Genomic DNA, 24,207 nt, shown 5'->3' on the forward strand with positions numbered 1-24,207 from the left:
TCCCCAGATTAATCCAGCAATTCAATGCAACTCTATCAGAATCTATAAAAGGTTGCGTGTGTGTGTGTGTGTGTGTGTGTGTGTGTCTGTGTGTACACAATTTCTAGGTGGTTCCTAAATTAACAGGGAAAAGTAAGAGCTAAGAATAGCTCAGATTATTTTGAACCACAGGACTAAAGAAAGGGAACATACATCCCTGATATCAAGATTTATAGTAAAGCAACAAGCAACAGTGATTTAAACCAGATAGTATGATTGACCAATGAGTGGATAAATAAAATATGTTATACACATAAAATAGAATATTTTTCAGCCTTAAAAAGGGAGGAAATTCTAGCACATGCTGAAGACATTATACTAAGTGAAAAAAGCCAGTCACAAAAGGGCTAATATTGCATAACATATGAGATACTTAAGTAAGTTAAATTTATAGACAAATTAAGGAAAATGGTAGTTACTGGGGGGTAATGGGTTACACACATAAAATAGAATATTATTCAACCTTAAAAAGGAAGGAAATTCTGGCACATGCTGCAACATGGAAGAACCTTGAAGACATTATACTAAGTGAAGTAAGCCAATCACAAAAGGGCAAATATTGCATAATATATGAGATACTTAAGTGAGTTAAAATTATAGACAAATTAAGGAGAATGGTAGTTACTGGGGGGTAATGGAATGTTATTATTTGTTTGTTTATTTATTTATTTTTACTTATTTTTTGAGATGGAGTCTCACTCTGTGGCCCAAGCTGGAGTGCAGTGGCGCGACCTCAGCTCACTGCAAGCTCCGCCTCCTGGGTTCACACCATTCTCCTGCCTCTCCCAAGTAGTTGGCACTACAGGCGCCAACCACTACGCCCGGCTAATTTTTTGTATTTTTAGTAGAGACGGGGTTTCACCATGTTAGCCAGGAAGGTCTCGATCTCCTGACCTTGTGATCCTCCCGCCTCAGCCTCCCAAAGTGCTAGGATTACAGGCGTGAGCCACCACGCCTGGCCAAGGGATGTTATTGTTTGATATGTGCAGCATTTCATTTTGGGATCATGAAAACTTTCTGGATATGAATAGTGGTGATGGTTGCACAACAGCGTCAGTGTACTTAATGCCACAGAATTGTACACTCAAAAAGGATTAAAATGATAAATTTTATGTTAAGTATAGTTTACCATTATTTTTAAATAAAAACATGGCGTAGAGCAGGAATGCACAACTAGACCAATAGGTAAAAAATACCCACAGAAGCCGAACCACGAGAGCTTGGTGTATGATAGAAGAGACATTAAAATCAGCGGGGAAAATGAGGGACTAATCAATAAACAGTGTTGGACAACTGGCTATTTATATGGTAAACATAAAATTAGGCCGGGCATGGTGGCTCATGCCTGTAATCTCCACACTTTGGGAGGCCGAGGCAGGTGGATCACGAGGTCAGGAGTTCAAGACCAGCCTGGCCAAGATGGTGAAACCTCGGCTCTACTAAAAATACAAAAAAAAAAAAAAAAAAATTAGCTGGGTGTGGTGGCATGCACCTGTAATCCTAGCTATTCGGGAGCTGAGGCAGAGAATTTCTTAAACCTGGGAGGTGGAGGTTGCAGTGAGCCGAGATTGTGCCATGCACTCTGGCCTGGGTGACAGAGCAAGACTCCATCTCAAAAAAAAAAAAAAAAATTAGATTCCTATCTCACCTCATATACAAATTAAATTACAGTTGAATGACATTATCAAACCATGAAGGCTAAACTTTAATTTTTTTAGAAAAAAATATATGGTGATATTTGTATGAGAGTGCAAAAGATTTCTTGAACAAGGCATGAAAGGTAAGGTAGTTTCCTACAGCTGCTGGAACAAAATGTCACAAAGCAGGCGGCTTTCAACAACAGAAATGTACTGTCTTATAGTTCTGGAGCCCAGAAGTCTGAAATTAAGGTGTCAGCAAGGTCGTGCTTCCTCTGAGATTGTGTAAAATCAACCCTTCCTTGTTTCTTCCGAGCTTCTGATGATGGCTGTCAATCCTTGGTCATCCTTTGGCTCCCAGCGGCACCACTCCATTCTGTGTCTGTAATCACCAGTGTTCTCCCTGTGTGTCTTTGTAACCAAATAACCACATTTCCCTCTTCTTTTTTTTTTGAGACGGAGTCTCGCTGTGTCGCCCAGGCTGGAGTGCAGTGGTGAGATCTCGGCTCACTGCAACCTCTGCCTCCTGGGTTCACGCCATTCTCCTGCCTTAGCCTCCAGAGCAGCTGGGACTACAGGCACCCACTACCTCGCCAGGCTAATTTTTTGTATTTTTAGTAGAGTCGGGGTTTCACTGTGTTAGCCAGGATGGTCTTGATCTCCTGACCTCGTGATCCACCCACCTCGGCCTCCCAAAGTGTTTCATCGTGTTAGCCAGGATGGTCTCGATCTCCTGACCTCGTGATCCGCCCGCCTCAGCCTCCCAAAGTGCTGGGATTACAGGCATGAACCACCGCGCCTGGCCCCAAATTTCCGTCTTCTTACAAAAATGCCAGTGGGCCAGGCGCAGTGGCTCACACCTGTAATCCCAGCACTTTGAGAGGCAGAGGGGGGTGGATCACCTGAGGTCAGGAGTTCAAGACCAGCCTGGCCAAGATGGCAAAACCCCATCTCTACTAAAAATACAAAATTTAGCTGGGCATGGTGGTGCACACCTGTAATTTCCAGGTACTCGGGAGGCTGAGGCAGGAAAATGGCTTGAACCTGGGAGGCAGAGTTTGCAGTGAACCAAGATTGTGCCATTGCACTCCAGCCTGGGTGACAGAGAGACTCCGTCTAAAAAAAATTAATAAAAATAAAAACAACAACAAAAAAGAATACCAGTCATATTGTATTAAGGGCCCATCCTTTTCCACTATGACCTTATCTTAACTAGTTACATTCACAATGGCCCTATGTCCAAATAAGGTTATATTCTGAGGTACTGGTGAGTAGGACTTCAACATATCTTTCCTGAAGACACAGCACAACTCAACCCAAAACAAAAGTATTAGCCATAAATAAAAGAACTGATACATTTGATCATATTAAATTAAAAGTGAGAAATTTCTTTCTTCTGTAATATGTGTCAGATAAAAGATATGAAAAAAAGATTAGAAGTCTTTCCCCCATTTTTAGTAATCTTGATATTATGAAACAAGTGAGTACTAAAACAAAAACAACAATAAATGTGAGCACTAAAACAAACATGACACACTGTAATATAGAATTTTATTGAAAAAATAACACATACATATACAATTTTTATTATTATTATTATTTTTTGAAACGAAGTCTTGCTCTGTCACCAGGCTGGAGTGCGGTGGCGTGATCTCACCTCACTGCAACCTCCGCCTCCCGGGTTCAAATGATTCTCCTGCCTCAGCCTCCCAGGTAACCGGGACTACAGGCATGCAGCAACACACCCAGCTAATTTTTGTACTTTTAGTAGAGATGGGGTTTCACCATGTTGGTCACTATGGTCTTGATCTCTTGACCTCGTGATCTGCCCACCTTGGGTTCTCAAAGTGTTGGGATTACAGGCATGAGCCACTGCATCAGTCCAACCGTGATCTTTTAGTGGTGCCTCTTTTCTCTTTTGACTTAGGAATGTTGTCCCTTAAGGAAACCCGGAGGCTACTACTGCGATACACTACTTGAGAGATGGATTGTTGCTCTTTCTTCTACAATCTTTGCAAGGAGTAGATTATAAAGACAGAAGATGTTAACCATTGCATTAATGTTCGGAAGCTGAGAGTCTTCTAGATTTCTGCTAGCAAACTGATATGAGGTAGAGTCCTGAAAGATCTTTTGACAATTTCATTTTCTTGGGATGAGTGAGTCACTTTCAGAACAGTGTGTGTGGTAGAATTTTTTTGGTTGTGGCTGCTCTACTCAGATTGCATAGAGGCTTTTTGTTTTTTATTTGTTTGTTTGTTTTGGTCAGATTTGTTGAAATATCTTCATAGTGTATCATCCTGAAAACTGAAGAGTCACTTTGAGGTTATTGCTTTTTCTTTCCAGGTCAGTTAGCCAACTAAAAAGGCCCCGAAAAAGCTGGCTTCATGGTCCATGTCTATCAAGTGCTCATTTGTTACAGAAACAAAAATTCTGTCATTTTCCTTAAGCTCAAATATTCCCCCTTGATAGATGGAATAGAGTCCGTATTCTGCATCTTTAGACCAACAACTATTTCTAGCACTTTTCATCAGCAGTATAGGGTCAGGATAACTTGTGTATTTGTAAATATATTGGACCATTTGTTTGTCTTTCTTTATGTTTTCTTTTATTTCCTCCTGAAATCGAAAGTATGTTTGGGAATAGATGTAGTAAAACCCCTTTTCTTGGATGACCAGTTCGCCATTCCTCAAGTGCAAGTTGCTCAGGAATGAATGCCCACTCCTTGATGATTCCCAGGAATTTATTTTGCGGCCCAGAGCCTTTTCATTCTTGGAGTCTGTAGGAAATTTAGAGAGAAAGAGAGTTAACAGAAGGGAATTTGTAGCAAAGCAAGGAGCTTCTTTGCAGCTATGGCTAGCCTACATTTTTGTTGGGATTGCCAGGGATTTCAATCTAATATCAAACTTCTTCCTCCTTCAATCTTATGTGGATTATAAATTCTAGTCACATAGAAATTAGGAGGCTCCTGTATCATTGTGACATTGGGAACTGTTGGGAGTCCCTTGTCTTTTTATACGTTATCAGCTGCTTATGCCACATGTGTCACACTTAGAATGGTAGCACAGGGGATGGCCCACTTAGATAGCAATGGTTACTCCTGGGCATAACTTCTGCCCTGAATCCGTTCCTCTCTTCTTGTGCTGGTGAACTTAAGTGGACAATCCAGAAGGAAACCTAAATAAACGTATCTATTTCTTTAGGAAACCTAAACAAACGTATCTATTTCTTTAAGCCTATATCTCAGAAGTTCTTGCCATTCCTTTTGGACTCTTTGGGTCCCTCCTTGATCTTTCTCAGCTCTCCAGAGTCAAAGGCACATCCAAGCAGATGGTTTCTCTAGTCAAAAATAATAGAGGCACAAAGTTGGCAAAGGAGCCTAGATTTAAAGATTCTGAGATCCTTGAATCTTTCACACTCAAAGGTTTTGAATGAAAAATGAGCCTTCCAAAATGATATTCCTTAACACTTTTAGCCTATCTCCATGACTGGTGCAAAATTGGGCTTTTCCAGAGCGTAAACCAATTATATTTATTGATGAGTAGCAAGCAGTACCATCATAATAATCCCCTCACTTGTAGGCAGAACATGACAATCATTTATAAAACATGAGTCCAAAAATGTTAAGAAGGCAACTACCAGAAGAAACTAAACCAACCAACCCACCCAAAACCCCCCTAACAACATTTTTATCTATTAAGTGATGTCTGAAATATTTTTAGACAAATTTATGGGACAAAGCCTCTGATAAAAATAAAGGTGAGTATTTCTTGAGTATATACAATAGATCAGACATTTTGCATCATTTTGTGAGTTAAGATTTGTCTCAAGTTTGCATATGAAGAAACTGAAGCTTGACTAGGTTAAGTAATTTGCTCAAAACATGCATCTAGGTGAAGAGGAGCTGCAATTCCAACCTAGACATTTACACTGTAAGACCCATGGACAGAGGCCTGATGTGGTGGTTCATGCCTGTAATTTCAGCACTTTGGGAGGCTGAGGGGGCGCAGATCAGCTGAGGTCAAGTTTGAGACCAGCCTAGTGTGGTGGTGCATGCTTGTAATCCCAGCTACTTGGGTAGGTGAGGCAGGAGAATCGCTTGAAATGGGGAGGCAAAGGTTGCAGTGAGCTGAGATGGCACCATTGCACTCCAGCCTGGGCGACAAAAGTGAAACTCCGTCTCAAAAAAAAAAAAAAAAGAACAAACAACAACAACAACAAAACATGCACAGTATTACATAGCACCGTATCAGCATGTGTTCTGTCTAGATACAAATTAAATGTAACATATATGGTTAAACTATATGAAACTGACATTTGTGTAAGTAAAATATGGTCAAATATTGGCAATCTCCTATGGTTTAATTTAATATAAATGCCACTAGAAGAACCTAGTGATTCATAGTGATAGTAAATGAAACCTTTAAAGAGAAGGTAGATTTGATGGTGAGCAAAGAAGAGAAGTGCAAAGGGATGGAAGAAGTAATCATAAGAGAGAAAGGCTGGGTGCGGTGGCTCACACCTGTAATCCCAGCACTTTGGGAGACCGAGGGAAGCGGACCACCTGAGGTGGGAAGTTCGAAACCAGCCTGACCAGCATGGAGAAATCCCATCTCTACTACAAATACAAAATTAGCCAGGCGTGGTGGAGCATGCCTGCAATTCCAGCTACTTGGGAGGCTGAGGCAGGAGAATAGCTTGAACCCAGGAGGCAGAGCTTGCAGTGAGCCGAGATAGCGCCACTGCACTCCAGCCTGGGCAACAAGAATGAAACTCTGTCTAAAAAAAAGAAAAAGAAAGAAAGATGAAAGAAAGAAAAGAAAGAAAGAAAGGAAGACAGAAAGAAAGAGAAAGAAAGAAAGAAATAGAAAGGAAGAAAGGAAGGAAGGAAGGAAGGAAGGAAGGAAGGAAGAAAGAAAGAAAGAAAGAAAGAAAGAGAAAGAAAGAAAGAAAGAAAGAAAAAGAAAGAAAGAAAGAAAGAAAGAAAGAAAGAAAGAAAGAAAGAAAGAAAGAAAGAAAGAAAGAAAGAAAGAGAAAGAAAGAAAGAAAGAAAGAAAAAGAAAGAAAGAAAGAAAGAGAAATTACTCAAAGAAGGAAAAAGAATGGGATCCTGGCAACTGCAAAAACTCAATTCTCCCACTTTGTAATTTTCCTGAGGCCAGTTATGTCATGGCAGTAATTGAGCTATTTGTCTGTAATGTTGCATCTGAAAACAGTCAATCTGAGATCTGATTAATACTGAGCATTTTGTAGATAGCCATATAAACATTTCAGGTAAAATTATTTAAAAAATAAGTTACTTGGCACAATCCTTCCATTATTTTCCCTTAAGTCACTTATTTGTTGTTTTTCTTACTTGGAGAAGACAATGTGTTGCTTCTTCCTCTGGTCCCAGTTATGTGAGCTGCTACTCTCTGAGGACCTCTTTCTCTCACTAGGGGAGAAGTATTTTGTTGCTTTTCTAAAAGAGAAATGATAAAGAATCATCAACACTTGCCAAACTAGTTCTCAAATACATTGCTGTTCATAGGTGTTGTCAATCAGCCATTGTAAGCATACTGGGCTTCCAAAGTTGATTCCACGAGTTTTCATAAAAATAACATTTTGATATTATTATGATCAACCTACCTCAGCTTATGATCAACTTGAAAAGTACTTTACACGGGAAGAATAAGCAGTAACATGAATTATAATTTATCAGTGTCTCACAGGTAAGGTCCAAAGAGAATACAACAAAGTGAAGATTCTATCCCTTTTCCAAAAATATAAAGCAATAACTGTAGACATGTAATAATGCTGCTGAGTTAAAGTGTGCAAATAACCACATATTGACAAATTTCCACCTTGAATTATATATGGAAATAAACAGAGTGGTACCAATTTTTGTCATCTCAATTTTCCTTTCTCTATGCTAACTACTGCAGATTCTAAAGCAGTAGCAATTATAACAATTGCCCTTAGATGCGGCAAACTGGTATCCAACAGTTATCCTGCAACCACCCTTCCACTCCAAAAAGAAAGAACAGGAATTGACATTCTGGTTATGATATTGAGTACACAAGCATATAAGTTGCAAATTCACTGGATCACAATAAACAAATAACATTTATTGATCACCGTCCAAAGTATTTTGGAGTAGCCTTAAAGAAACAGAAATGTAGGCTGGGTGCGGTGGCTCATGCCTGTAATCCCAGCACTTTGGGAGGCTGAGGTGGGCGGATCATGTCAGGAGATCGAGACCATCCTGGCTAACATGGTGCAACCCAGTCTCTACTGAAAATACAAAAAAATTAGCCAGGCATGGTGGCGGGAGCCTATAGTCTCAGCTACTCAGGAGGCTGAGGCAGAAGAATGGTGTGAACCCAGGAGGTGGAGCTTGCAGTGAGCAGAGATTGCACCACTGCACTCCAGCCTGGGCGACAGAGCGAGACTCCATCAAAAAATAAAAATTAAAAAAAATTTTTTAAAAAATGGAAAAGAAATGTAACAAAGGACTTTCGCTAAAAAATCAGTTCAAACTTCCCAAGAGTGCTTACTTTGGTTGTAAGATAAATTATATTCTTTCATCAAACAGACAGTGCTAGGGTAAGGCACTACACCCTAAAGGGCCCACAAATATTAATCAAAGACTTCACTGACCATGTCTTCAAGGGACTTACAGCCTTCTACAGAAAATATGAATTAGAAAGTGATAATTTGAAGGCCAAGATGGGTGGATCGCTTAGCCTAAGAGTTTGAGATTAGCCTGGGCAACATAGTGAAACCTTGTCTCTACAAAAAATAGAAAAATCAGCCAGGTGTGTTGGCTTGTGCCTATAGCCCTACTATTCGGGAAGCTGAGGTGGGAGGATTGCTTGACACCAGGAAGTTGAGGCTGCAGTGAGCCATGATTGCACCACTGTGCTCCAGCCTGGGCAACAGATTTGTTAAGGTCATTTCAAGCATATGGATAGGAAAGCCTAGATTTGAAAGCAAAATTTTAAAAGAGGAAATTTTCTACTGGTTATATTAAACACCTGCCAGAAAAGAAACTTGCAAATATGTATATTGAGGTACCATGGATATATCTTAGTATACAGAGTAGTGTTTCACCTTACTGAGATGAATAACAAAGAATTTTATTCTTCCAACACTGAAAACAGTACATGCATCTATCTGCTGTAGACCATTAATCTGGTATGAATCATCTGAACAGGTGGAGTGTTCAACATTCTGACTACTGCTTTCATCTTTGGAGAAATGATAAGAAACAAGGCTTAGACCCCAGGACCAGATTCTGTCCTTTATATTTAAGAAAACATATTTAATAAAGGAAAATGGGGGTGCCAAGTGATGAAGAAGTTTATTGCATTGGAAAAGAATAACATTTAAAAAATAACTGAAAGGAAATGAACAAGGTACGTGTGATAAAAATAACAGAGTGCAGAATTTACTTAGAAAGGTGTCCACAGAAGCCCTCTCTGAAGAGGTGACAATTACATGAGCTGTGAAGGATGAGGGAGTGCCAGATGGAAGGCTAAAGAAGCCAGCCTGGGCAATAGTGCTGAACAGAGAGGTGGGTCGTGAGAAGGCTGCTGACCATGAACAAGAGGGTGGTGTGGCATGAAGACCACAGGATGAGGATCGTGGATGGGTAGAAAGATTGTTGGGAAAGGATGATGGAGGAGGAGGCTTTCGTAAAGAAAGACCTGGAACCCACTGGTGGCCTGAAACAAAGAAGGGTGACTTTAAGGGACTTCATTTATTTCTGTCAATTTCCCAGAAATGATTTAAGATGGCTTGTTTGTAACACATTAGAAGGTAGAAACAAATAAGTGAAGAAATTAAGGAGAAAGGAAAATTCATGGGGCAGAATAAAATTAAGCTGAAATAAAGTTCTGACCATAGGTGGGCCACAGGTTTGGTTCTGAGCTTCCTAGCTGCCAATGTAAAGAGGGAAATAGAATCAACAAGTAGCTTGAGATACAGAGCAGCAGATCAGAGGATGGATGAGTGGATGAGAACAGACAGGAGAATGGAAAACTATTCACCACCTGTCATGAAGACGATAGTAAAAAATTAAAATAACAACAAAAAAGATAGTACCTTGAACTGTAGAAATGGTTTCCTCAGAGGTTCTCAAAATCATCTGCAAATATTATTGAATAAAGCTTGTTAATTTCCCTAAAAATTTAAACTGACAATAGAATGCCTATGGATCTTCTTGCTGATGTCTAACAGGAAATTTCTACATGCAGTATCAATCTAGGAAGCTTTCAGTTGGTCAAGCATAGGGTCTGTAAGGGGTGGTGTGGGAGCTGGGATGAATATTGAGATAACTGTCCCCACACAGTAATCAAGGGATGGTCCTCTGCCTGGGAAGGTTCTGCTGCTGGATGAAGTCTTGGAAAGGTCACATCTGGAGCAGTACAGGAGGAAGAAATCATCTGCCATGTGAGTTCAGCCAAATGTGGCTGATAGGTGTGGCAGCCATGTCATGTCACTTTCTGTGTGGGGGGTGTATGTGCACCTTCATGTGTGTGTGTATAAGTGCACACACTTATAACAGAGTGTGTGTAACAGAGTCCAGAGGCTTAAAATTATTGGACAGACCCAATCCTCAAGACGTAGGGCACACTTCCTCTCTCTCAGGATGCCCACAGACATACATAGCCTATCGAGGTATAACCTGACAACACCGTGTCATTCTTTCACTTCTGAGAATGTGGCTGAGCCATTCTCAACATAAAGATATTTTACCACCTTCCCATATGTTTGCTAAATATCTAGTAACCTCCCCCTCCCTTTGTACTAACCAATGGGGAAAACCAGTAAGAAAGAGTGAAAATCAAACCTTTCTATTAACTGGGAAGATCCTGACTTGGCTCATCCACGGATTCTGAATTCAGCTCTGTCCCTCCTGCCACCTTCTCCCATCACTGCCCTCTTTCCCAATCACTCTAGTTAATGTTACAACTGTCAGAAACTTGTGTTCTCTGTACTTCCAACCCCAAAGCAGAAGCTCTCTGCTTCTCCCTCCACCTCAAGCCCTGATGCCAGATAATGGGGGCAGGGCTGGTGGTGGTGGACTGACTGTAATCAGTTCTCTGGTCACTGACATACAGGAAGGGGAAGTGAGAGAAAACCACGGCATTCTCTCTTATCTCTCTCTCATTTCTTTCTGTGTGTCTCTCTTTCCCACTCCTATTCTCTCTTTCTCTTATTCTGCAACAGAAAGGAAGGAAAGAAGGGGAAGCAGCAGGAGAAAGAAAAGGGTCTTTACTACAATGTGGGAGGCAAAATAAAAAGAGTGACTAGAAGCATGGCCAGATGCCCTGCATTCAAATGTTTCAGTTACTGGCTCTGTGAGACTGCTCAAGCTATTTAACTGATCTAAACTTCAATTTATTCATCTATTTTAAAAATATATTTAAGAGGATAATAATAACTTATTATTCAGAGCTGTCGTGATGATTAAATGAGATAATGGGCATAGGATATTTACTGGAATAAGTCCGTTTGACTAATGTGCCTGAAAAAAAAAAAAGAGAATTATTTTTCCCACATTCTCACCTATTCCCTCTGTGTTCTCTCCCAGCTTCTCGCTATTCTAGTTGGCAGCAGGATGTGAGAATGGGAGGGAGAATGGCAGGAATAGCAGGAAAAAGAAATGTCCTCACTATTTCTCTTATCTCCCCACTCCCTGTCCACAGCACCCAGCCCTCTCCTCAGTCTCCAGATTTCTACCGTAGTTCTGAGTCGCTCTCCCCTGCTGGACAATTGCACTTCCATTCTCCCCAAACCCCTATCCCAGGAACTTGGGAGTTTCATTTCTCAGCTTCCTCAGGACCTTTCTCCAGCCCAGGCTTTTCCTAGTCTCCTGGTCCTTGCCCCCTGAGCACTCGCTGTCATTTGCAGTGGTGGAATCACAGCTGCTTCCATATAGCTTGTGTGGAGTGGGTCCCCCTGCCCGGGGCCACACTGCCAGGGCAGCCACAGAGCAGCTATGTTTCTAGGACTCCTAGGAAGAAATATAGTTCCATTTCCCATAGAAATAGCATCTTACGTATGTCAGGGCTCTACTGTGAAAACAGTTCAGGATTATAAACTTGATCCCTAACCACCAATATAACAGTATTTATATGGAGAAACAGATGCAGAGCACCAAACAATGGACTTACAAACATGTGTGAAACACATTCTCCTCCTACCCTGGGAATTCCCCCAGTTAATGTCTTTAAACAATGGTGGTGTATGTGGTACTTCATAGTTTACAGAGTATTTTTATAGTCATGTTCTCATCTCATATTTTTACATAGGCAGAAGCAATTTATTACTATATTTATTTATTTATTTATTTATTTATTTATTTTGGTTTTTGAGGTAGAGTCATGCTCTGTTGCCCAGGCTGGAGTGCAGTGGCACAATCTCAGCCCACTGCAACCTCTGCCTCTTGGGTTCAAGCAATTCTCCTGTCTCAGCCTCCCAAGTAGCTGGAAGTACAGGCACACACCACCACACTTTGCTAATTTTTGTATTTTTAGTAGAGATGAGATTTCACCATGTTGGCTAGGCTGGTCTTCAACTCCTAACCTCAGGTGATCTGCCTGCCTCAGCCTTCTGAAGTGTTGGGATTATAGGCATGAGCCACTACACCCGGCCGCAAATATTATTAAATGCCATTTTACAAAGAAAGAAGAGCCTAAGAGAAGAAACTTGATTTGATCTGTCACTCTGCCACATTTAGTAAAATAAACCGTTAACTAACATGCCTCTGCTGGAGATCCTGTTTAAGCAACTTCCATAAACAGATACTTTTTGTAATTTGTTATTTATTGGCTGTAAATTAAGAAAAAACCACCTTCAAATTCTCAGAGTATCTCTTTCTTCCCTTCCCTTCCTTTCCTCTTTCTTCCCTCTTACTTTCCTCTTTCTTCATCTCTATATGCATACAAAAGTAAATATTTAGCTCCAGACATCGGCAATGTGGGAAGAATATAAAACATCATTATTTGATCTCCTTTATCTTTTGAATGAAAAAAAATCTCACACATTCTTTATGACTTTGTGACCTTCTCTTCATTACCCTGTGTGTGCCTCAGTTTCCATAATGTGAGATCAAAAGATTAGACTAGATGTGGAGTCTGTCTGGGGCAGGGGAATGAACTCTAGATCAGGAGTCGGCCAGGCCCTGCCTTTTGGTGCTATGCCCCATTTTCCTAGTTCTATGAATTTGGGGAAAAATACTTAAATACTCTGGGCCTAAGTTTTCTTATTTGTAAAATGCAGAGTCTAGGCTTGATTATCTTAAAGATTCCTTCACTTTAAGGAATTCTTCTGGCCTTATCTGCCTACTGGTGAGGTCACCTGGTGAGATTACATACCTTTCTAACAAGTTGACGGAGTTGCCACTTGACTTGCCAGCAGGGGTTCTTCATACTCTCTTCGTCATTGGGATCCCAAGAACTGTCATCTTCTTTCAAGAAACAAGCAATGCCACTTTTGGAGTACTTGTCCTGCATCTGAGTTGAGATGGAATATAACACAATATTTTGCATAAGTGCTTTTTATTTTTGTTCATTTGGAAGTTAAGACAACAGAAACTGATAGCAGACTTAGAGAAGTTTTGGCACATTGAGTAAGTTCCTGTTTGAAATAAAAGTAAGCATGCTCTCCTTTGTCCTTAAAAAAAAGAGAGAGAAAGAGAATAAAAGTAAGCAGCTGGATATGGTGGAAAGGATGCAGGTGTGGGTCAGGCATCTGGAGTCAGAGGGAAAGGATCCAGGTGTGGGTCAGGCATCTGGAGTCACAGTGCCCCTTCCCTGCCTCCCTTACTAAACAGCTGTGCTTTTCTTGACAAGTTGCTTCCATTAGTTTCTGTGTCTGTTCATTAGTTTCGAGCCAGTTCACTACAGTGATTCTGAGGTCTCTTCCAGCTCTGCCATGGTATGTATCCCGTTTTGAAGCTGGAAACCTACCTAGATACAAGGTTGGTAGTGGAGTCAGTTTAAATTTTAGGATCCTAAATAAAAAACAGCCAAATCATTTGGGAGGGGGTCATGTTCTGTTTCTTGATCTGAGCTGTGGCTAGCTAAGTAGATTCTAGTTACTGATTTGATTTCTACTCCTCTGGATGGCAGAATCTGGACCATGTTGCCGCTAGAAATCTGAACGCTGTTTCATTAAATGTTTACACTAACTAGGGATTTATTGGCAGAGACTTTAAACACTCTTTGAAGGTTTTCTCCCTGTTTCTGATTGAAAGTAAACAATGGCAATAGCCAGATCATTGTCAACAAACTCCTCACTCTCATCAACAAATCCTTGCTTGATGTTATAAGCACACACAAACACACACACCCCAAACCACCCAGAACTCTTTAGGCTGATCATTGTTTAATCAAGAAATACAGGAAACAGAAGGTCCAAACAAAGCCAGAAGGATTTTCTCTTCTATTTTGTTTTGTTTTAACAAGTAGGATGGAAGAGATGTTATTTCCCTGAAAAAATCTGCTGAATTGACTCTACCTGGGGAAATAAATGAGAAAATGGCAATTTTAATCTGTTATTTCAACTAAGGTACTGCAAAGCTTGAAGGGAGGATCAAATTGAATGATAATTCACTCCTTTCTATAGAAAGACCATCTCATTTTAAATCAGAATATCTGAACTGTTCATGAGCGGTCCTAGCCAGAATCACACAGTTCTGTACTCAGCCATGTAACCCTTGGACATCTGACCAAGGTCCCTCAAATGCAAAGGTGCAAACTTGAGTTAATAAATTTCTTCCACACACCCTGTCATAGATCATTCATTTACTTTTAAATAAATGCTTATTTTAACAACAAGAGAAAAACATTCCCGTAGTATATGTAGTTGGAGGTGAAGCTGGGGCTGCCCGAGTTGAGATATGACTGGCCACGGACTTAGGTACATTTCCTTGCCCCTGCCTGCCCCACCTGTAGACATCTAGTTGCAACACCAATTGACTTGGGAGATGGAAAACCTTTCCAAGGAAGGCACTCAGTCACATGTGATTCAGAAATATGAAAGCATGTCTAGCAAACTGTGGGAAAGGATCATGAAGGAAGAGACGAGAAACTGGGATCAGCTACAAGGCCCGAGGGTAGTTCCAGGAAGAGCGAACTTTCCCTGGACACTGTCCCAGTTCACCCAGTATGAGTGGACTATGGCCAAGCTTCGTTTTGATTACACTGCACAAGCAGGCTCACAAGTCTCTCTAACTTGTTGGGGCAAAAAGATGTGCATGACACAGAAAGGAGGGAGAAGTATGCCTTTTTACTTCACATCGGCTGTAAGCTCTCTCAGCAGGAAATGGCTGAAGATGGGAGGCTCCAGCCATGAGGGGCAAGATGCAGAGTTGACAGCTGCCTGTGATCAGGCAGTAATGGCAGCAGGCAACAACTTGTCAACTGAGGTGGAATTTGACATGGATGGTGGTAGTGGAGCTTGAGCCACAGGACACTTTAGTACCAATTGCTGGCTACAGCCTGTGATCCCTTCTGGTATTTTCCAGAAATACTTTCAGGAGGAGGTGGGAGGAACCTGGAAAATTGAGTAAGGTCCTGGGTATAAGTGGATGGGAGGTTGACAAGCTAATGTAGCTACATTATTACCCAGGAGTTTATAAAGCCTGGATACATTCAGGATACACAGGCAAGCTGGGAAGCATGGAAAAGTGAAGAACACTTTTCTAAAAGAAAAAAAAAACCCTCCAAAAACTAAATAAGTAAATCACAAAAACAAACAAACAAAAAACTGAAACAACCACTAATGGCAGCTATATTCCCACCTCCTAGTTAACCTTTGGATGATCTCTCTTGTTTACAGGGGTGAGATCACACTATGTGTGTGCATAATTTTGAGTATGGTTGTTTTCTCATAAGACTACATAAAAATATTGTGTTCTTTAAATCTGTATGAAAATTACATATGGATAGCATGGATATTTTTATGACATTCCCTGTAGAAACTTTGTAAAATATAGAAAAACAAAAAGAAAAAAAAGCACCCATAATCATACCATCTAGAGATCACATTGTCATTTTAGTGTTTCTCTTTCTAGACCTTTTTATGCATAAATACTGTTTTCTGAACAATAGAAACCCAGAGAGGAAGCCTCAATCACCCTCTCCACCCTCACATGGTTCCTGCATCATGAATTTTGGTAGTTTCTTCTATAGAACTTGGCCAATGCTGGTGACTAGACACATGGTGGGTTGACGTGGGGTGCTGTGGTTATTCCAAGAATGATAATTAAGACGATATGTCTCCCCCCGCCTCCTTCCATCCTTTCCACTTCAAAGTATGAGTTTCCTGCAGCATATCACAGGCTGAAGCTACATTCTCTAACTAACCACACCTGGGCACTGGGGGCGGAAGGTAGCGTGTGGGGGTTATTTTCATTTGCGTGCCTCTGAAAAGAAAGCTCTTGCACTGGGTGCCTGTTCTTCAGCTCCAGAAGCCCTTGGTTCTGAAAAGTGGATTTCCATGGTGACTGCTCTTGGTGCTGTTACAAACATGGTGGTTGTCTAGGCCAGGGTCAACCAGTCCTTGATGGGGCTTGAGGTCAGTAGGGTAGACTCAGCAAGGTAGACTTCAAGATGGCAGCACTGACCCTCTCTGCTGCCCAGACATTAGTCTCTGGCAATCATTTTCTGCAAACTGCAAATAGCATAAAGGATCATTTATGGAGATCTGTGGAGAGGAATCCCTTCTCCTTTTTCCTTCCCATCTATGATGCCACAGTGATAGGCCATTCCCTTATCATAAAACCTTCTCAGAGGGACACAGACTTTGGGAGCTCAGCCCATATTTGTTGTTCATGTTTGCTGGTCTACAGGCTTATTTGTGAAGATCCAATCCAATGTTATGAAGCCTTCCTTAACCCTTACACCCTATAATCCTTGCAGACTGTATCTTCTGCAAAATTTCACCAGCCAAAGTGGAGCCTGTATTCAGTTTTAAGAAATTAATACTTATGTTGAATATACTTTTCCAAAGTCTACACAGAAGATTCAAACATATTTTCCCTTTGGAAAATTTCTGATGAAGAAAGTGACACCTTCAGGAGACTTTTCAGCAGTAATTACAATGCTACTATAAAAATAGCATTGTAATGTATTGAAAAAAGTGTATTGTAAAAAAAAGTAGGTGCTTCAATTTATTGAGTACCTCCTTCATGCCTGGGTTCAAAATCAGGCTTTACCTTTTACTAGTTTTGTAATCTTGAACAAATCTCTTAACTTCACCTCAGCCTTAGTTTGTTCATCTATAATATGGGGTAATTATACTTACATTATAGAATTGTTATGAGAATTGAAATCAGGCAATACTTTTCAAAGTTCCTGGTACACAGTAATTGCTCAATACCTGTAATTCTCCAAGCTTTCTTGCACTCTCAATGAATTCTTCTGCATGCCTAATGTACATGTATTCATATGTCAAAATGCAATTAGGAAAAATGCGTGCAAGTGGGAAGATCTTAAGTCTTATATGAAATTTCCATTTTTATAGTAGAATTGAAAAAGAAATTTGATTATATATACAGACAATTGCATGAGTCAGTTGAGTAAATAACTGGTTGATTCAATCTTAAAATTAGTCCAACTTGCAATGTGAGCAAATTGATGGAGCTACTTGTGTATGGAGTAACAGCTTTACTCTGTTTATGCTGTAAAGTTAAGAAAGATTAGGAAATTCTGGCTCCAAATTGGTGCCAATCTCTTGTGTAGACTTAAAGCTAAAGGTATGACTATAGTTTCATGAATTTTTTTTTGTTACAAAACAAACTCTTTTCTAAATGTGCCTACAATAAACCTGACTTTACTGGTCATCTAATGGTAGCCATAATTTTCATAATTACTTGCAAATAAGAGTCTGCCTCATCCATTTCCAAAAGAAAAATTTCTGACTGATTGAGATAACCAAACTTACACTTCACAGGATATGCAAACTGTATTTCCCTAGCAAATAGTTACCACTCTATGCCTTTTCCACAATTTATACTTTTCTGAGATCCTTAGTCTTTCATTTCCTAGTCAGCTGACAGAGTTGGTGCTACAGGATGGACTGTGCAAGCACTGTACATTACAAGGTGCACATAGGTTAAACCTGTGGACATCCCACTATGGAGGGAAGAGCCTACAGACCTGGGTGCTAGTCACCCCAGCACTGCCTCCAAAGCCTTGTCTGAACGTGAGCACATTATTTGTTGTCTCCTCATCTGTAAAAATGTGGTTGTGGTGGTGGGGGGAGGATCTGAAGTTCCTTGTAGCTCATAATTCTCTACTATTTAATATACAATGAGTTAAAATACATATTAGAAGTCCAAAACTGAGTTGGTTTATTTTCAGCAATTTCGGAGTCATAGTACCAGGGATTTTCATCGAGAAAATCATAAATTAAAGTGGCACTAAGTGTTTGTTTGTTTTTTCTGTCAAAGATACCTCAATTTGGACATGGACTATCCATAGGCAGAGACTGGCAGTTTGCTTTTCAATTGTTTTATCATGAACAGCTGTGTCTATTTGATAACTTCTTTATTATGGATTTTACTCATGACATGCCTGTGCCCCAGGAATAGGCAGAATGCCAGTCCTTTGTATTCTCACTTATTGTCAACACAGGAATGCCTCATACCTAAAAGCAAAACATTTCAAAGGTGTGAAAGTTCACCAGGACTAGCTACATCTGGAACACAAAACGGGAGTGTTCAGTGATTTAGAGCCTGGCTTTGGGTTGAGCCTGACTCTGCCCTTGTTGCCTACATATTCGTGGTGCCTACCGCATTTGCAAAGGCTGTTCATTCATTCAATAAGTATTTAGTGAACCACAAGTATTAGTATTAGTGGTTACTTGGGAACCACATGCTAGACCCAGAGTTTTACCGGTGAACAGAAGCAGACACAACTCTGATACAGCTACCTTAACCCTCAAGAATTCATGAGTCAAGAACTGTAATTCCAACCCGGAACAACAAAGCAGGGAAAATGGCTACAGTAACCAAAACGGCATGCTACTGGTACCAAAACAGATATACAGACCAATGGAACAGAACAGAGGCCTCAGAAATAACACCACACATCTACAACCACCGATCTTTGACAAACCTGACAAAAACAAGCAATGGGGAAAGGATTCCCTATTTAATAAATGGTGCTGGGAAAACTGGCTAGCCATATGCAGAAAACAGAAACTGGGCCCCTTCCTTACAGCTTCTACAATAATTAATTCAAGATGGATTAAAGACTTAAAACCTAAAACCATAAAAACCCCAGAAGAAAACCTAGGCAATACCATTCAAGACACAGGCATGGGCAAAAACTTCATGACTAAAACACCAAAAGGAATTGCACAGAAGTCAAAATTGACAAATAGGATCTAACTAAACTAAAGAGCTTCTGCACAGCAGAAGAAACTATCATCAGAGTGAACAGGCAACCTACGGAATTGGAGAAAATTTTTGCAATCTACCCATCTGACAAAGGTCTAATATGCAGAATACACAAGGAATTTGTTTCTTGTAAAACAAATTGACAAGAAAAAAAAAAACAACCACATCAAAAAGTGGGCAAAAGATATGAACGGATACTTCTGCAAAGAAGACGTTTATGCAGCCAACAAACATATGAAAAAAAGCTCATCATCACTGGTCATTCGAGAAATGCAAATCAAAATCACAATGAGATACCATCTCACTCCAGTTAGAATGGTGGCTATTAAAAAGTCAGGAAACAACAGATGCTGGAAGGATGTGGAGAAACGGGAATGCTTTTACACTATTGGTGGGAGAATAAATTAGTTCAACCATTGTGGAAGACAGTATGGCAATTCCTCAAGGATCTAGAACCAGAAATACCATTCAACCCAGCAATCCCATTACAGGGTATTGAAGGGGTGGCCTGCCCCTCCACACCTGTGGGTGCTTCTCGCTAGGTGGAACGAGAGACTTGAGAAAAGAAATAAAGACACAGAGACAAAGTATAGAGAAAGAAAAGCGGGCCCCAGGGGGCCAGTGCTGTGCTTACAGAGGACCCACACTGGCACCGGTCTCTGAGTTCCCTCCGTATTTATTGCCAAAAAGATAAGGGAGTAAATCAGCAGTAAGGCATACAGATACACGGAGCTGTTGCATTTTCCCAGGGATGGGCAGGAGACAGATGTTTTTCTTTTACTGAGATTTAAGGGAATGGTACTGACCTTCAACCACAAGCAGGCTTTAAACATTTGCCTAACAAAGAACATTCCTTACAGCCCAAAATCCTTTCAACCTTAATTAGCACAGCGATGTTTCTAGCAAGGACAAGATTGGGGGTAGAGCCACAGATTAACAGCATCTCAAATACAGAGCCAAATGGAGTTTCTTAAACTTACTTCTATCTATAATAACACAGTAACAGGCTGACCTCTCTTTTCCCCACAGGTATACACCCAAAGGGTTATAAATCATTCTGCTATAGAGACACATGCACACATATGTTTATTGCAGCACCATTTACAATAGTAAAGACTTGGAATCAACCCAAATGCTCATCAGTGATAGACTGGATAAAGAATATGTGGCACATATACACATACTACATATACATATACCACATATACACATATACATATACTACATAGTATGGAATACTATGCAGCCATAAAAAAGAATGAGATCATGTCCTTTGCAGAGACACAGATGAAGCTGGAAACTATCATTCTCAGCAAATTAACACAGGAACAGAAAACCAAACACTGCATGTTCTCACTTATAATGAACAATGAGAACACATGGACACAGGGAGGGGAACATCACACATTGGGGCTTGCCAGGGGGTGGGTGGCAAGGGGAGGGAGAGCATTAGGACAAATACCTAATGAATGTGGGGCTTACAACCTAGGTGATGGGTTGATGGGTGCAGCAAACCACCATGGCACATGTATACCTATGTAACAAACCTGCACGTTCTGCACATGTATCCCAGAACTTAAAGTAAAATAAAAAAACTAAAAAATAAAGAAATCTGTTTGCCAGAATTCACAAAGAACAATAGACCTCATGTGAGTTACGAACCTGAACTTCATCCTGCTGTGTGCTATTGGATAAAGATTCTAAGAGCTACCTTACAGATTTTTTCGACAGGAAGTATCACAGTAACAAGGCCCTGTTTAAAGGCTGTTGCTACTGCTGTGGAACAGATTTACCCATTTGTGTTTGAAAGCAGGAAAGAAATTTTATCATTCACCACTTAATCGGTTAGAATCTCTAACTGAGAACCTTTTAAAACCTGGTGCACTTTGGACTCAAAAGGAAAACTGGACCAACGGTAATTGAGGAAACAAACTCTTTTATTTATTCATGGCTGCCGTGTAAGCTCCAGTCCCTGTGGATTTTATTCCAAACCTTGCTGTAACATAGAAAAGGAAGTTTACCAGACATGCCATTGCTGCTTTTACAAAAGGACATTCTATTTATTTTCGCAGTAATTCTCATGTCCCCATAAGCAGAGCTGTCACAGTGTGCGCTACCTTAGGTTGTTTTATTGTTGTCATTGTTATTTTTTTCCATTTTGAGCTAATGTGTTTTATTTGTGAATAGTCTTTTACATTTTTGTATGCTGAATATGGGCACCAAAGAACCTGTAAAAGTTATCTTTTTCAATTGAATGTGCACAAATAAAAGTTTGGAAAAGAAAAACAAAAGAACTATAAAGCATTTAGCAGAAAGCTTTCATGAACAGTTGCAATGGCTAATATTATAAAATATGCATACTTTTAAAAACAAAAAATCCCTCAGGAGTTTTGTTGCCCACATCTGCTAGTAACTAGTGGAGCCAGTTCTGTCACTGCACTTAGTTTACACAATTTCTTGAACTTACACTTTAGCGAGGACCTCAGTGATTATGCAATTTAGCAGTTAGAGTGTACCCACTGAGAAAGCAAGCAGTGAAGTCTTCAGAGAGGAGCAAGCTGACATGCAAAGGAGGAGCAGGTAACCAGACAGTTGCTAAGCGCCCCCGAGACCGAGTGCACTGTCCTGCACTGACCTGCTTCAGCTCGTTGGTGAAGTACACGTAAGTTACAGCCGCACAGAGAGACTGCAGGAGCACTGTGAAGATCAGGATCAGCACGCAGGTCTGCCCCGGGCTGGGTCCCCCCTGGGCCTCCATCATAGCCATGATCCTGTCAGAGTCTGACTGCTGTAAGTCAGCCAGGCAGCCAGTCACTGAAGCCCTTCCTTCTCTATTGTTTTATAGTCAGTGAGGAAACGAATGCGGATGAGTTGTTTTTCTGGGTTCTGTGGCCTTGGCCCCACCCACATCTATTGAACCTGCATCTGTCCCTCCCCTTTCCTACCGCCCAGTGACAACCCTTGTCTCAAAGTAGTTGTTGGAAAGGAGGGAAATTGAAAGGAGCTCCTCTCCTTGCCCTCGGGATCCATGCACCCCTTCTCTGCACTCACCTCAAGCCCATTTCTCTCTTCTCTTTCTTGCTCTCCTTTTTATAATGTCCTCAGCCGAAGAGGGGAGCGATTTTCTTTCCTTTTCCCTAACATATCCTCATTCTACCACAGAGCTCTAAGCCTCATGGCCTGGCTGTCATAGGCACAAGGCCTATTTTCTAAATTATAAGATCATTTTTATGACCTGAAACTTCCATATCTGGTTTTTCTCATGCTACTGTGAGGTGTGGGGAGACGGCAGGGTGGGAGTGGATAAAGGAAAATAGAAATACTATCTCATAGCAATGGTCTTGCTACAGAACTCCATCTTGAATGTCAGAATCTAAATATTCACTTCTTCTTCCTCTTTGTAAACCTTCGGACACAAATTCTAATCTCCTTCTTAGATCTCCACCCCCACCAAGACAATATGCCTGTGTATTAGGCTGGACAGGTAGGAAGTAGTTGACACACTCAGAAAGGCAAAGGAAAAAATCATGTGGATGTTTTCCAAGATATTAACCCCATCACAGTGTCTCACTGTCACTATCCTTTTACAGATTAGGAAAAGAAGTTATGGGGAATTAATTACCCTCAGATTCAGGACCCAGCCCCACATCTCCCCACTATCAGATGTCATATGCTGGCCCAGGTGTATGTTGTCTCTATATCTTGTTCAGCATTTCTTTCTTTCTTTCTTTCTTTCTTTCTTTCTTTCTTTCTTTCTTTCTTTCTTTCTTTCTTTCTTTCTTTCTTTCTTTCTTTCTTTTCTCTTTCTCTCTCTCTCTCTTTTTTTTTTTTTTTGACAGAATCTCACTTTATTGCCCAGACTGGAGTGCAGTGGTGCAATGGTGAGATCTCGGCCCACCACAACCTCCACCTCCCAGATTCAAGCAATTCTCCTGCCTCAGCCTCCCACATAGCTGGGATTACAGGTGCATGTCATCATGCCTAGCTAATTTTTTTTTTTTTTTGTATTTTTAGTAGAGATGGGGTTTTACCATGTTGGCCAGGTTGGTCACAAACTCCTGACCTCAAGTGATTCTCTTGCTTCAGCCTCCCAAAGTGCTTGGATTACAGGCATGAGCCACTGCATCAGGCCATTGTTTAGTTATTCCATCTTGACCCACTGAATCAGAGTTTCTGGCAGTGGACTTAGGAACCTACATTTTTCAGCAAGTACTCCAAGAGATTCTTTGAAACCTACAGTTAGGACCCTTGATCTAGAGTTACATTCCTGAGTTCATTCAGGCCCGGCTGGTCACCATCGCTTCTTGCCCTTGCCTTCTAGCTGTAGATGAGTCAACTGTTGACATTTAAGAAAATATTTTCAAATCTTAAATTTGCCTCTGTCAAATTGCCAAATTTTTAAAAGCAAATTCCTTTCAGACACTGACAAATTGGCAAGGTAGCATTTTTCCTACTAAAAGTTTTAGACATTATGTGAATCTAACACTATTTAAACACACTTATACTCTAAGTCCTGGACTGAATGAGTTTTTTTAAATCAGGTGAAAGATGAGTGGGATAACTGTAATGCACAAGACATACAGTCTGGCAGGGCAGAAACAAGAAATGAAAGATGACAAAGAAACACAGGGGAGAATACCAAAGAAAACCAACTTAACACCTTTGTTATAATCCAGAAATAGAAACATTACGGCTATGATGTACATGAAAGGCATGAAACGAAGGAATGGGAAACGTGCAGGAAGTCAACATCTCTATCTTATGAGCACGTAAGAAAGTCCGGAGTGTGGAAATGAGGAGGCTTATCTTGGGGTCAGGTCAGGAGAAGGGGTGATTTGAGGAGTTACAAGAGTCAGCCAGGTGCAGTGGCTCACGCCTATAATCCCAGCACTTCGGGAGGCCGAGGCAGGTGGATCACGAGGTCAAGAGGTTGAGACCATCCTGGCTAACATAGTAAAACCCCGTCTCTACTAAAAATATGAAAAATTAGCGGAGCATGGTGGCGGGCGCCTGTAGTCCCAGCTACTGGGGAGGCTGAGGCAGAAGAATGGTGCGAATCCGGGAGGCAGAGCTTGCAGTGAGCAGAGATCATGCCACTACACTCCAGCCTGGGCCACAGAGCGTGATTCCGTCTCAAAA

The 24,207-nt window shown here is 40.8% G+C and overlaps 1 protein-coding gene across 3 annotated transcripts; it reads right to left on the reverse strand.

The window, feature by feature from the left end:
• Positions 1-3,038: 3,038 nt before the first annotated feature.
• TNFSF10 (tumor necrosis factor (ligand) superfamily, member 10) lies at positions 3,039-21,958 on the reverse strand. Of its 3 annotated transcripts, XM_011940992.1 has the most exons (5): positions 21,704-21,958; positions 13,037-13,174; positions 9,759-9,801; positions 7,030-7,134; positions 3,039-4,452 (listed from the first exon to the last, which is right to left on the reverse strand). In XM_011940992.1, exons 1-5 carry the CDS (start codon positions 21,833-21,835, stop codon positions 4,025-4,027), a joined length of 846 nt encoding a protein of 281 aa, XP_011796382.1. In that variant the 5' UTR covers positions 21,836-21,958; the 3' UTR covers positions 3,039-4,024. The 3 variants fall into 3 exon arrangements, with proteins under 3 accessions (XP_011796382.1, XP_011796383.1, XP_011796384.1); XM_011940993.1 differs by lacking the exons at positions 7,030-7,134; positions 9,759-9,801; XM_011940994.1 differs by lacking the exons at positions 3,039-4,452; positions 7,030-7,134; positions 9,759-9,801; positions 13,037-13,174 and adding an exon at positions 15,215-16,337 and having other exon boundaries at positions 21,704-21,925.
• Positions 21,959-24,207: the final 2,249 nt, after the last annotated feature.

Source organism: Colobus angolensis, unplaced genomic scaffold (genome assembly GCF_000951035.1).
Source record: "Colobus angolensis palliatus isolate OR3802 unplaced genomic scaffold, Cang.pa_1.0 Scaffold197, whole genome shotgun sequence".
Taxonomy (NCBI): domain Eukaryota; kingdom Metazoa; phylum Chordata; class Mammalia; order Primates; family Cercopithecidae; genus Colobus; species Colobus angolensis.

What these genes read in the sequence shown, in the direction of transcription:
- TNFSF10 (XM_011940992.1), bottom strand. Translation starts at nt 21,835, where the DNA reads ATGGCTATGATGGAGGCCCAGGGGGGACCCAGCCCGGGGCAGACCTGC. An exon ending in AACCATTTCTACAGTTCAAG is followed by an intron (nt 7,135 to 9,758) that starts GTACTATCTTTT and finishes TTTCTCTTTTAG; the next exon opens with AAAAGCAACAAAATACTTCT. An exon ending in CAACACATTGTCTTCTCCAA is followed by an intron (nt 4,453 to 7,029) that starts GTAAGAAAAACA and finishes AATTTCCTACAG; the next exon opens with ACTCCAAGAATGAAAAGGCT.